Here is a 14,209-nt window from a genome sequence, read left to right as displayed (position 1 = left end):
TCAGATACTTTGGACGGGTTCACTTACTCAAAAGGTTTTGCCTAGGTGTCTTTTAAATCCAGCCCTGTCAACCCTGCAAAATCCTCCTAACTAACATCAGAGAGCTTGTGCATCAACACAGTATTCTCCGACACTCTGTCTGAGCCTGAATTAAGAGGGGAAATGTTCCATGTGTCGGTCAGTGAGTGAAGGACTAATACAAATTTCAACCAGTAAATTGGGCCATATGCTAGGTGTCCGGAACTGCTCATGTGGGGTTGAGACCGTATCTCTCCTCCCTCTGTGCTACATCGGCTTCTTAGTGGTGAATGCCCATGGTGGCGCCCACCATGTCCTGTTGTAACTGTGTTATCTGAATATCTCTCTTGTTTCATTTTACTAAACTGTTCCTCTTTTTGTCTTCCTTTAATTTGGATATCTGGGCTTCACTGTCCTGTTTAATGCTGGTTACCTCCCTCTTAGTGACATGGAGCTGCTACAGACAACTTGCGATTGCAATTGCTTTACAGAGTTTGGGAGCCCTCTTACCCACCTCTGTATGGGCACGGCGCAAACAATTTTCTCCTTCGGATCCCCAATCCGATGTTGGGGTGTCACCCCACTGTACTCAATTGGGCCATTTATTGTTCAAATATGTATGGCACGACTGGCCATTACCCGTTCTAAATTTAGGGTTTGCCGTGGGGTATTGGAAACCAATTGGGATAGGGGTCCGGTTTGCAATAAATTCCCTAATTCTTTCGACTATCCTAATACTAAATACAGTTTGAAATCTCGCGTTCCGGACATCTAGTATATGGCCCAATTTACTGGTTGAAATTTGTATTAGTCCTTCACTCACTGACCGACACATGGAACATTTCCCCCTCTTAATTCAGGCTCAGTGTCGGAGAATACTGTGTTGATGGGTCCCACTTCAGAGCAATGCAGTCACCTCTTATCGAAGGACTGAATCTGTCCAATTCTGATACTTTCAACCAATTCACTTACTCAAAGGTTTTACCTAGGTGTCTTTTAATAATGAGGAGAACAAAGTATAAACACAAATACACGTTCAAGAATCTTTTATTTAAACACACAATTACCCATATATTACCCACAAAGTATTTCTAGAGGAAGCCAAGATCAGTTTCTACTGCGCGCAAAGATGGCTTGGTAGGGCTGTGGATCTGATCGGTTCCTCTGGTCCATCGTCACAAAGGTGGTTCTTGCTGGCAGCTTCCTTCCTTCCTTCCTTCTCTGGTCTGGTCAGTCAAGGTCACCTCCCACATCGAGTGTTTGCTCCCGAGGTGTTCAGAGTGTTTATTTTTATTCCCCTTTGGCTTCGCTGTCTTTTGTCACTTCCCATGGCTTTTGACCAATGGGGTGTCAAGAGGGGTTTCTACCAATGGGGTGTCGAGGGGTTTCTACCAATGGGGTGTCAAGGGGTTTCAGTGTCCAATGATCTGATTGATGCCCAATTGACAGGGCACCTGGGTCCACCCCAGGTGTTCATCTCCAGTGGCGTTATTCACACATACATCTTTACCAAATAAGATGACGGCGGGAATTCTAGGCGACCGAGAGTCTGGCTCGATCTGGGCTTTCAACAATAGATCGGTGCATATCAATCGATCGATTATCTCTTGATGGCTGATTGACAAGGCAGGTCCGGACATGGCTTGGCAGCCTGTCTGGCCTTTAGTGTATTTGAATTCCCGTGGGGCTGTGTGCTGGAGTAACTGTGGCTTGATTTAAAGTGCCCAATTTTTAAATTTAAAATGCCCAATTTTTAAATTTAAAATACTCAATTTAATCAGGCCTAAAAGCTAGACCCTGGTAGGTCACCACAGCACTTTCTAAAAATATTATCTTTTAGATCAGCCTTTTGAAACTCTCACGTGTGTGAATCTTTTGGACGTTACAGACCCAGTATAACCTTTCTGCTCGATCAGTTACATTTTTGCCTATTTACGACAATAAGGTAGTTGCATGGAATGGAAATGGGTCATAGGTATTTATGTGCCCCTAATCAAGGAAAGGAGCTAATATTTGTTTAAAAATAACCTTGAGTTCAGAAAGCTGCTGAGTCCCTTAAATTAATTACTTAAATAACACTTTTTTAAAAATTTTAAAAATAAATTTATAGTACCCAATTTTATTTTTGCAATTAAGGGCCAATTTAGCGTGGCCAATCTACCTACCCTGCACATCTTTGGATTGTGGGGGTGAGACCCACGCAGACACTGGGAGAATGTGCAAACTCCACATGGACAGTAACCAGGGGCCGTGATTGAACCCGGGTCCTCAGCGCCGTGAGGCTGCAGCGCTGACTAGGGGCTTTTCACAGTAACTTCATTGCAATGTTAATGTAAGCCTACTTGTGACAATAAAGATTATTATTATAACCACTGCACCATTGTGCTGCCCTACAACACTTTCTAATTGCTGTTTATATTCTTCTCTATCCCACACAAAATAAAACTTCTGGAGTAATGGTTTAGATGCCTGGAGCTAACCGCTGTATGAAATTCAAATGAACTTGGGGAATGAAGGGGAAGTTGACCTTGTGGTTTTCAATGTACAGCTGCCTGATAGCAAGTCTTGTGCCCATCTGTCTTTGATGAGCAAATAGTAGAATCTTAGTCAGGAAAAGGAACAATAATGTCTCCTCTGTGTTAGCCTGGCGCACGATGAGGAAGTATTAACCCTGCTTCGGGCATCCGCCCATAGATCGACCTCTATCTCTCCTAGCTCGTCCTCCCACTTGCCTTAAGCTCTTCCACCGGAGTTTCCTCCGCCTCCGAAAGCTCCTGGTAAATATCCGATACCTTCCCTTCTCCCACCCAGGTACTGGAAACTACTCTATCCTGTACCCCCCGTGGCGGCAGCAGCGGAAAGGCCGGCACCTGTTTTCTCAGGAAGTCGCACACCTGCAAATATCTAAAACCATTCCCTGCTGGCAATTTAAATTTATCCTCCAAAGCTTTCAAGCTGTGAAAGCTCCCGTCTATAAATAGATCCCTCATCCTTCTAATATCTGCCCTCTGCCAACCTCGGATCCCGCCATTTAGCCTACCCGGTACAAACCTGTGGTTGTTATAAATCGGGGTCCAAATCGATGCTCCCTCCACTCTCTTATATCTCCTCGACTGCCCCCAGATCCTCAGAGCCGCCACTACCACCGGACTTGGAGTATCGGGCCGGCGAGAACGGCAGAGGTGCCGTTACCAATGCTCCCAGACTGGTGTCTTTACATGACGCTGCCTCCATCCGCTCCCATGCCGACCCCTCCCCCACTACCCACTTCCTGATCATGGCTATATTAACTGCCCAGTAGTAATTGCAGAGGTTTGGCAGCACCAACCCACTGCGCTCCAGCAACACTTTCTTCATCGCGCGGTTTTACTCGCCCACACAAAGCCCAAAATAATCTTATTCACCCGCTTGAAAAAGGCCTTCGGGATGAAGATGGGGAGGCATTGAAAGACAAACGGAAATCTGGGGAGGACCGTCATTTTCATGGTCTGTACCCTCACCGTCAGTGATAGCGGGAGCATGTCTCATCTCTTAAAGTCCCCTTCTATTTGTTCTACCAACCGGGATAGGTTTAACTTGTGTAGTACCTCCCAATTCCAGGCCACCTGGATTCCCAGATATCGAAAGCTCTTCCCTACCATTCTAAGCGGCAGCTCTCCCAGTCTCTTCTCCTGCTCTCTTGCATGGATCGCAAACATATCGCTTTTCCCCATGTTCAATTTATACCCCAAAAAATTGCTAAATTCCCCCAAGATTTGCATTATTTCCCCATCCCTTCCAACGGGTCTGAAATGTACAAGAGCAGGTTGTCTGCGTAGAGTGAGACCCGGTGCTCCACCTCTTCTGCACCCAGTCAATAAAACCCTCACCAAACCCAAACCTTCCCAGCGCCTCCCACAGGTAATTCCACTCCACCCGATCAAAAGCCTTCTCCGCATCCATCGCTACCACCACCTCCGCTTCCTCTCCTTCTGAGGGCATCATAATAACATTTAGATGCCTTCGAACATTGGCCTTGAGTTGCCTGCCCTTAACAAATCCCGTCTGGTCTTCCCCTATCACCCCCGGGACACAGTCCTCTATCCTTGTGGCCAGTATTTTAGCCAGCAGTTTGGCATCCACATTTAGTAGAGAAATCAGCCCGTATGACCCGCATTGCTCCGGATCCTTCTCCCGTTTCAGGATCAATGAAATCGAGGCCCGCGACATTGTTGGGTGGAAGACTCCCTTCTCTCTTGCTTCATTAAATGTCCACACCAGCAGTGGGCTCAATATCTCTGAAAACTTCTTATAGAATTCCACCGGGTAGCCGTCAGGCCCCGGGGCCTTGCCCGACTGCATGCACTCCAGCCCCATGATTATTTCCTCAATCTCAATTGGGGCTCCCAGCCCCTTCACCAAGTCCTACTCCACCCTCGGGAACCTCAACTGATCCAGAAATTGCCTCATCCCCTCCATCCCATCCGGGGGTTCCGACTCATATAATTTACTATAAAAGTCCTTAAACACCTCGTTCACCCCCGCTGGGTCCAGGAAAGTATTCCCGTCTCTACTCTTTACTTTATCTATCTCCCTGGCCGCCTCTCCTTTCCTGAGCTGGTGCGCCAACATTCTGCCTGCCTTTTCCCCGTACTCATAAATTGCCCCCCTTGCCTCAACTGTTCACTCAACTGTTTCACTGCTTTCCCTGTGGTCAACAGTCCAAACTCCACCTGTAACCTCCGCCGCTCCCTCAGTTGCCCTGCGTCCGGGGCCTCCGAGTATCTCCTGTCCACCTGGAGTATCTCCTTCACTAATCTATCCCTCTCAGACCATTCCACCTTTTCTCTGTGGGCCCGTATCGAGATTAATTCCCCTCTGACTACTGCCTTCAAAGCTTCCCAGACTGTCGCTGCAGAGACCTCCCCCGTATCATTTGTTTCCAGGTAGTTCTGGATGGACTTGTTAACCCGCCCACAGATCGCTTCGTCCGCTAGCAACCCCACATCCAGTCACCACAGCAGGCGTTGCCCTCTCTCCACACTAACCCGTAGGTCCACCTAGTGCGGGGCATGATCCGACACTGCAATTGCCGAGTACTCCGTATCCACCACCTTCGGTATTAGCGCCCTGCTCAGAACAAAAAAGTCAATGCAAGAGTATACCTTGTGGACATGTTTAAAAAAAAAAAAGGAAAACTCCTTCGTCCTCGGGCGTGCAAACCTCCATGGATCTACTCTCCCCATCTGTTCAATAAAATCCTTCAGTTCCTTTGCCGCAGCCGGCTTCCTCCCTGTCCTGGATTTTGACTGGTCCTATTCGGGATCGAATTCCGGATCAATGACTGTGTTGAAGTTCTCCCCCATGATCAGGTTATGTGACTCTGTCTGGGATCTTACCTAACACCCGCCTCATAAATTCCACGTCATCCCAATTTGGAGCATATATGTTCACAAGTACCACTCGCATCCCCTCCAGCTTCCCACTAACCATTATGTACCTACCCAGTTATCTGACACGCCTCTTCCTGCCTCGAATGCCACTGTTTGCTAATCAGGGTCACTACCCTCCTGGTCTTTGAGTCCAGTCCTCAGTGGAACACTTGGCTAACCCACCCCTTCCTCAATCTCGTCTGGTCTGTAACCTTTAGGTGTGTCTCTTGTAGCATTGCCATGTCCACCTTCAGTTCCCTCAAATGCGCGAACACGCGAGCCCTCTTGACCGGCCCATTCAGTCCTCTCGCGTTCCATGTGATCAGCCTGGATGGGGGGCTTCCAACCGCCCCCCTGCCGACTAGCCATCACCCTTTTTAGGCCAGCCTCGAGCTTGCGCCCTCCGCTTCCTCGAGTTTCCACTCGTGCTGTCGCCGTTCCCGACCTCCCATTTGTCTCCTAGTAACAGTTCCTCCCCTGTCAGCAAAACAGCTCCCCCCCCCCCCCCCCCCCCCCCCCCCCACACCCCAGCAACAACACTAAAAGCCCAATCCCCCAAGTCAAGCTCCAGCTTAGTAAACTTGAGATGTTGTTGTTACACCCTCAATAGTGGTAGTGCTTCAGTTTTCTGTGACGTGGCTCCTCTGTCCATGTTGCATAGAGGATGTATTTTTGCTACCAAGGCAGAAAGTTCAAGTTGGTAAATTTCCCAATTCGGCAAGCCCACCTTGATACAAAATGCCCATCACATGCAATTTCACTCCATTGAGTTGGGCCATTTGCCTGCAGACCTAGTTCAGATTTTAAACATTAAAAAAAAAACGTTCTCGAGTTGCCGGCACTCTATGGAAATTCGGCTCTAATCCTCCAACCATTTCAACTTTTCACATTTGGAAACTTAGAAACTTTGCTATTTAACTAGATGGCTAGAACGTATAACTTTAAAATACAGACTTAATTACATCTGTGCATACTAAGATGATTATTCCCTGCTGTCTGGAGCATCTACAGAAATGGAAGAAAGCCTGTGTTGTTTTTGACAAGTGATATTTTACAGTAACACAGTGGTTATCACTGCTGCTTCACTGCCAGGGAACCGAGTTTGTTTCCCGTTTGGGTCACTGTCTGTGCGGAGTCTGCAAGTTCTCCCCGTGACTGCATGGATTTCCTCCGGGTGCTGTGGTTTCCTCCCACAAGTCCCAAAAGACATGCTTGTTAGGTTTTGCACTGAGTGCTGAATTTGGTGCATTTGAGTGCTTATAGTAAGAGTTTGGTGACCGAGGGAGTTAGGTGAGGAGGGAGTAAGGTGCTCCTTTCATTTTGTTTCCGACATTTCCGCCAAGAGTGAGAAGAGAGCCAGGAGTTTACAGAAAGTGTAGCTGACTGGGAGCAGAGTCGGAGGGCGGAGATCTAGTTAGTCCACAGGGCAGCTATATTCTGTCAGGTAAGAGGGGATGGAGGCTAGGCCAGTTGCATGCTCCTCCTGTAGGATGTGGGTGGTGAGGGATACCACCGGTGTCCCCGCTGACTATACCTGCGGGAAGTGCACCCAACTTCAGCTCCTCAAAGACCGTGTTAGGGAACTGGAGCTGAAGATGGATGAACTTCGGATCATCCGGGAAGTAGAGGGGGTGATTGAGAAGAGTTACAGGGAGGTGACCACACCCAAGGTACAGGACAAGAATAGCTGGGTTACAGTCAGGGGGAAAAAAACAAACAGGCAGACAGTGCAGGGATCCCTCGTGGCCGTTCCCCTTCAAAACAAGTATACCGTTTTGGATGCTGTTGGGGGGTTGACCTACCGGCGGAAGGCCCTAGCGGCCAAGTCTCTGGCACTGAGTCTGGCTCTGGGGCTCAGAAGGGAAGGGGGGAGAATAGAAAAGCAATAGTTGTAGAAGATTCAATGGTTAGGGGAATCAATAGGAGATTCTGTGGTCGCGAGCGAGACTCCCGGAAGGTATGTTGCCTCCCTGGTGCCAGGGTCAGGGATGTCTCGGATCGTGTCTTCAGGATCCTTAAGGGGGAGGGGAACAGCCAGAAGTCGTGGTGCACATTGGTACCAACGACATAGGTAGGAAAAGGGGTGTGGAGGTAATAAACAAGTTTAGGGAGTTAGGCTGGAAGTTAAAAGCCAGGACAGACAGAGTTGTCATCTCTGGTTTGTTGCCGGTGCCACGTGATAGCGAGGCTAGGAATAGGGAGAGAGTGCAGTTGAACACGTGGCTGCAGGAATGTGTAGGAGGGAGGGCTTCAGGTATTTGGATAATTGGAGCGCATTCTGGGGAAGGTGGGACCTGTACAAGCAGGACGGGTTGCATCTGAACCAGAGGGCCACCAATATCCTGGGAGGGAGGTTTTCTAGTACTCTTCGGGAGGGTTTAAACTAATTTGGCAGGGGAATGGGAACCGGATTTGTAGTCCAGCAACTAAGGTAGCCGATATTCAGGACGCCAAAGCGTGTAATGAGGCAGTGGGGAAGGGAACACTGACAAAGGAGAGTACTTGCAGGCACGGAGATGGGTTGAAGTGTGTATACTTCAACGCAAGAAGCATCAGGAATAAGGTGGGTGAACTTACGGCATGGATCGGTACTTGGGACTATGATGTGGTGGCCATCACGGAAACTTGGATAGAAGAGGGGCAGAAATGGTTGTTGGAGGTCCCTGGTTATAGATGATTCAATAATATTAGGGAGGGTGGTAAAAGAGGTGGGGGGGGGGGTGGCATTGTTAATTAGAGATAGTATAACAGCTTCAGAAAGGCAGTTCGAGGAGTATCACCCTAATGAGGTAGTATGGGTTGAAGTCAGAAATAGGAAAGGAGCAGTCACCTTGTTAGGAGTTTTCTATAGGCCCCCCAATAGTAGCAGAGATGTGGAGGAACAGATTGGGAAACAGATTTTGGAAAGGTGCAGAAGTCACAGGGTAGTAGTCATGGGTGACTTTAACTTCCCAAATATTGAGTGGAAACTCTTTAGATCAAATAGTTTGGATGGGGTGGTGTTTGTGCAGTGTGTCCAGGAAGCTTTTCTAACACAGTATGTAGATTGTCCGACCAGAGGAGGGGCAATATTGGATTTAGTACTTGGTAATGAACCAGGGCAAGTGATAGATTTGTTAGTGGGGGAGCATTTTGGAGATAGTGACCACAATTCTGTGACTTTCCCTTTAGTAATGGAGAGGGATAGGTGCATGCAACAGGGCAAGGTTTACAATTGGAAGGGTAAATACGATGTTGTCAGACAAGAATTGAAGTGCATAAGTTGGGAACATAGGCTGGCAGGGAAGGACACAAGTGAAATGTGGAACTTGTTCAAGGAACAGGTACTATGTGTCCTTGATATGTATGCCCCTGTCAGGCAGGGAAGAGATGGTCGAGTGAGGGAACCATGGTTGACAAGAGAGGTTGAATGTCTTGTTAAGAGGAAAAAGGAGACTTATGTAAGGCTGAGGAAACAAGGTTCAGACAGGGCATTGGAGGGATACAAGATAGCCAGGAGGGAACTGAAGAAAGGGATTAGGAGAGCTAAGAGAGGGCATGAACAATCTTTGGCGGGTAGGATCAAGGAAAACCCCAAGGCCTTTTACACATATGTGAGAAATATGAGAATGACTAGAGCGAGGGTAGGTCCGATCAAGGACAGTAGCGGGAGATTGTGTATTGAGTCTGAAGAGATAGGAGAGGTCCTGAACGAGTACTTTTCTTCTGTATTTACAAATGAGAGGGGCGATATTGTTGGAGAGGACAGTGTGAAACAGACTGGTAAGCTCGAGGAAATACTTGTTAGGAAGGAAAATGTGTTGGGCATTTTGAAAAACTTGAGGATAGACAAGTCCCCCGGGCCTGACAGGATATATCCAAGGATTCTATGGGAAGCAAGAGATGAAATTGCAGAGCCGTTGGCAATGATCTTTTCGTCCTCACTGTCAACAGGGGTGGTACCAGGGGATTGGAGAGTGGCGAATGTCGTGCCCCTGTTCAAAAAAGGGACTAGGGATAACCCTGGGAATTACAGGCCAGTTAGTCTTACTTCGGTGGTAGGCAAAGTAATGGAAAGGGTACTGAAGGATAGGATTTCTGAGCATCTGGAAAGACACTGCTTGATTAGGGATAGTCAGCACGGATTTGTGAGGGGTAGGTCTTGCCTTACAAGTCTTATTGAATTCTTTGAGGAGGTGACCAAGCATGTGGATGAAAGTAAAGCAGTGGATGTAGTGTACATGGATTTTAGTAAGGCATTTGATAAGGTTCCCCATGGTAGGCTTCTGCAGAAAGTAAGGAGGCATGGGATAGTGGGAAATTTGGCCAGTTGGATAACGAACTGGCTAACCGATAGAAGTCAGAGAGTGGTGGTGGATGGCAAATATTCAGCCTGGATCCCAGTTACCAGTGGCGTACCGCAGGGATCAGTTCTGGGTCCTCTGCTGTTTGTGATTTTCATTAATGACTTGGATGAGGGAGTTGAAGGGTGGGTCAGTAAATTTGCAGACAATACGAAGATTGGTGGAGTTGTGGATAGTAAGGAGGGCTGTTGTCGGCTGCAAAGAGACATAGATAGGATGCAGAGCTGGGCTGAGAAGTGGCAGATGGAGTTTAACCCTGAAAAGTGTGAGGTTGTCCATTTTGGAAGGACCAATATGAATGCGGAATACAGGGTTAACGGTAGAGTTCTTGGCAATGTGGAGGAGCAGAGAGATCTTGGGGTTTATGTTCATACATCTTTGAAAGTTGCCACTCAAGTGGATAGAGCTGTGAAGAAGGCCTATGGTGTGCTCGCGTTCATTAACAGAGGGATTGAATTTAAGAGCCATGAGGTGATGATGCAGCTGTACAAAACTTTGGTAAGGCTACATTTGGAGTACTGTGTACAGTTCTGGTCACCTCATTTTAGGAAGGATGTGGAAGCTTTGGAAAAGGTGCAAAGAAGATTTACCAGGATGTTACCTGGAATGGAGAGTAGGTCTTACGAGGAAAGGTTGAGGGTGCTAGGCCTTTTCTCATTAGAACGGAGAAGGATGAGGGGCGACTTGATAGAGGTTTATAAGATGATCAGGGGAATAGATAGAGTAGACAGTCAGAGACTTTTTCCCCGGGTGGAACAAACCATTACAAGGGGACATAAATTTAAGGTGGAAGATATAGGAGGGATATCAGAGGTAGGTTCTTTACCCAGAGAGTAGTGGGGCATGGAATGCACTGCCTGTGGAAGTAGTTGAGTCGGAAACATTAGGGACCTTCAAGCAGCTATTGGATAGGTACATGGATTACGGTAAAATGATATAGTGTAGATTTATTTGTTCTTAAGGGCAGCACGGTAGCATTGTGGATAGCACAATTGCTTCACAGCTCCAGGGTCCCAGGTTCGATTCCGGCTTGGGTCACTGTCTGTGCGGAGTCTGCACGTCCTCCCCGTGTCTGCGTGGGTTTCCTCCGGGTGCTCCGGTTTCCTCCCACAGTCCAAAGATGTGCAGGGTAGGTGGATTGGCCATGATAAATTGCCCTTAGTGTCCAAAATTGCCCTTGGTGTTGGGTGGAGGTGTTGAGTTTGGGTAGGGTGCTCTTTCCAAGAGCCGGTGCAGACTCAGGCGGCTGAATGGCCTCCTTCTGCACTGTAAATTCAATGATAATCTATGATTAATCTAGGACAAAGGTTCGGCACAACATCGTGGGCCGAAGGGCCTGTTCTGTGCTGTATTTTCTATGTTCTATGAATTGGACTTTCTGCATTCTCCCTCAGTGTACCCGAACAAGCGCCAGAGTGCGGTGACTAGGGGATTTTCACAGTAACTTCATTGCAGTGTTAATTTCAGCCAACTTGTGATAATAATAAAGATTATTATTATTACATATTTCAACATCCTAGTTTACATAAAACCTTTGTTAATCTACTTGGAAAGAGAAGCAGGACCATGGCAAGTTGAACATGGAGAGGAGTAAATTATTTAATTTTAGGTTTTGCTGCTTAGTGAAAGATCAAGAAATTGTTGAGTAGAAAGACTAGCCACGATGGTGGTATGTATATTGTATCAGAAAGTTGCTAAGCACTCTTAAGCATAAGCATTAATCAGAAAGTGGGTCATGCCCAAGCAGAGCTCACATTTTGGTGGTCACATTGTACTTAATTAATTGATCATGATGCTTAAAACAGAAGAATTTTGTTTATTTTAAAAAAAGTTAAATGTTTAATTCTATCACCTTAACATTCACAAATATGGTTATTTAACCTGGGAATGGAAAGAAAGGCTTCGAGGTTACACCTATCCATTGTTCTTTGCAAGCTTTTATAAATTGTTGCAAATATTCAAGAAGGATACAGTTCAGTTGCTGGTAAGGTTTTTAAAAAATGTTGCTGGATAGTAATCAGCCCTTCCTTCGACTACCCTTTTACTATTTATGTTTTTATAAAATATGTTTGTGTTTCATTTTGTGTTGGTTGCTGTTCTTATACCCTCTTTGTCCCACTTTTTCCTTTTTTAGATCTGATCTGTATTGTCTATATTCAGCTTGGCTCCCTACTGCATTATCCATCTGAAATCTGGTATAACCCTGCTTGTTGGGGCAGCACGGTGGCACAGTGGTGAGCACTGCTGCCTCACGGTGCCGAGGACCTGGCTCCGATCCCGCCTCCAGGTGGTTTGCACATTCTCCCCGTGTCTGGTGTGAGTCTCACCCCTCAACCCAAAAAGATGTGCAGTGTAGGTGGATTGGCCACGCTAAATTGCCCCTCAATTGCGAACAAAATAATTGGGGTTTTTTAAAATCCTGCTTGTTGCACAAATAAGGAAATATATTAAGTGCATCCTGCAAAAATATAAAATAAAATGCCATGATTCTGGCATATGGTTGATCTTCAAACTAGCCGGAAGATGCTGAAAAGGAAGGCCTTTTAAGTATTTTTTTTGTTCCTTGCTGCACTGTATGAATGGTAGTATGGATGGGATGATATTTTGGTTCAATCTGTTGAAATTCTAAACCACAAGTGTGTTATTTAAATAAGGTGCCGACTTGAAGATAGGTGCTCCCTTCAGGAAAAGTGCTGTCACCGAACAGCATTTACTATTTTGTTATATCTGGCTGAGCAGAATCTGAGGTGGAAGCCAGGAAGCAGGCCTAATACAGATTGCTTTTGATCTGGTGAAATCAGAAAAGCAGTAAAATTCTCTTTCCCAGTTTGTCATTTACCTGCTGTTTTAAAAATCAGTATCTTTGTATGATGGGAGTAGCTCTCCACTTTCCTGACATTTGTGCATACCAGGTTTGGTAAATGAATTATAAGTATAGACAATAAAAATATTGAAGTAATCAAAAGGTTAAGATTTTGCATGGTTCAATCTTTTCTATTCTAATACCCTGTCCTGTCTTTGTGGTGTGTTGCTGTTTATGTAAGTGAAATGAGCTGCAACCAGGCCTAATCTGGCCACAGTGTGTTCTCTTATTTCACCCTGCTTTGACACATTAAGAATTAGAATTTAATGATTGTCATCTAAGAGCTGCAATTTGTATTGTGTTGCGCAAAATGCACGATTGAAGCAACTCAGATTATTTAGAAAATGTTTGATTGCACAGGTAACTAATCATTTTTTTAAATTGTAAGTTTCACATCCATCTGTGCTTTTGTTAGTAATAATTGTACAAGAGGGCAAGGACAATTATTCTTTTGCTGTGGCAAGAATAGCATTCTCTAAACAATGATTTACACCTACTATCTGTGCTCCAACATAAACTTTACTGCTGTCAATAAACATGCCATAATTGTTTTTGCAGATCTGGGTTCCTCGGCTAGTCCAGTCTCTTCTAGCAGCCCTGGCTGATGTAAAACTATACTCTATGATGAAAAAACAGGAGAATGCAGAAATTGCAACATGGGTGGTAGGCCTTATTCTATCTTTCACATTTAATTTCCTTTCATTGTGGGATAGAAATTTTTCAAAGGCGTGTTTGACTCTGCCTCAAGTCTTTCTCAACCTCAAAGTGAGACTCAATATCTACATGAAAGAATTTATATGCAACAAGATCTGAAGGCACGAGAAGTATTTGGCACACCAATAAACTTCATAATGTGACAAATTGTTGCAACAAAAGTGAACTGGAGCTTTCTTCCGTGAATGAAACTATACCCATTAAAGAAGCTATTACCAAGCTAAATCAAGCATGAGAGGGTATGATATCGAGAAGGAGGAATAGAAGTTGAAGAAATTAGATAAGAGGCGCACATACTTTTTAAGTATAAAAATAAATCCTACCGGTAAAGAATATGAGCAAAATTCTCCGGTATCGGCGCGATGTCCGCCGACTGGCGCCCAAAACGGCGCAAATCAGTCGGGCATCGCGCCACCCCAAAGGTGCGGAATGCTCCGCATCTTGGGGAGCCGAGCCCCAACCTTAAGGGGCTAGGCCCGCGCCGGATGAATTTCCGCGCCGCCAGCTGGCGGAAAAGGCCTTTGGTGCCCCGCCAGCTGGCGCGGAAATGACATCTCCGGGTGGCGCATGCGCAGGAGCATGCGCTGACGGCATTCCCGCGCATGCGCAGTGGAGGGAGGCTCTTCCGCCTCCGCCATGGTGGAGACCGTGGCGAAGGCGGAAGGAAAAGAGTGCCCCCACGGCACAGGCCCGCCCGCGGATCGGTGGGCCCCGATCGCGGGCCAGGCCACCGTGGGGGCACCCCCTGGGGCCAGATCACCCCGCGCTCCCCTCAGGACCCCGGAGCCCACCCGCGCTGCCTTGTCCCGCCGATAAGGTAGGTGGTTCAATTTACGCCGGCGGGACAGGCATTTTAGCAG

At 46.7% G+C, this 14,209-nt stretch overlaps 1 protein-coding gene across 1 annotated transcript in view; it reads left to right on the top strand.

Annotated features, from left to right (window-relative positions):
* pigb (phosphatidylinositol glycan anchor biosynthesis, class B) overlaps positions 1-14,209 on the top strand; it is a 43,168-nt gene that overhangs the window by 7,438 nt on the left and 21,521 nt on the right. Inside the window, exons 3-4 of the mRNA XM_072510686.1 lie at positions 11,643-11,756; positions 13,194-13,298. Of these exons, the coding sequence (XP_072366787.1) occupies positions 11,643-11,756; positions 13,194-13,298 (219 nt within the window). The remainder of the gene's footprint in view (positions 1-11,642; positions 11,757-13,193; positions 13,299-14,209) is intronic.

Source organism: Scyliorhinus torazame, chromosome 7 (genome assembly GCF_047496885.1).
Source record: "Scyliorhinus torazame isolate Kashiwa2021f chromosome 7, sScyTor2.1, whole genome shotgun sequence".
Classification (NCBI taxonomy): Eukaryota; Metazoa; Chordata; class Chondrichthyes; order Carcharhiniformes; family Scyliorhinidae; genus Scyliorhinus; species Scyliorhinus torazame.
Note: the sequence above shows the minus strand (reverse complement) of the source record. Positions and strands in the feature narration are given on the sequence as shown.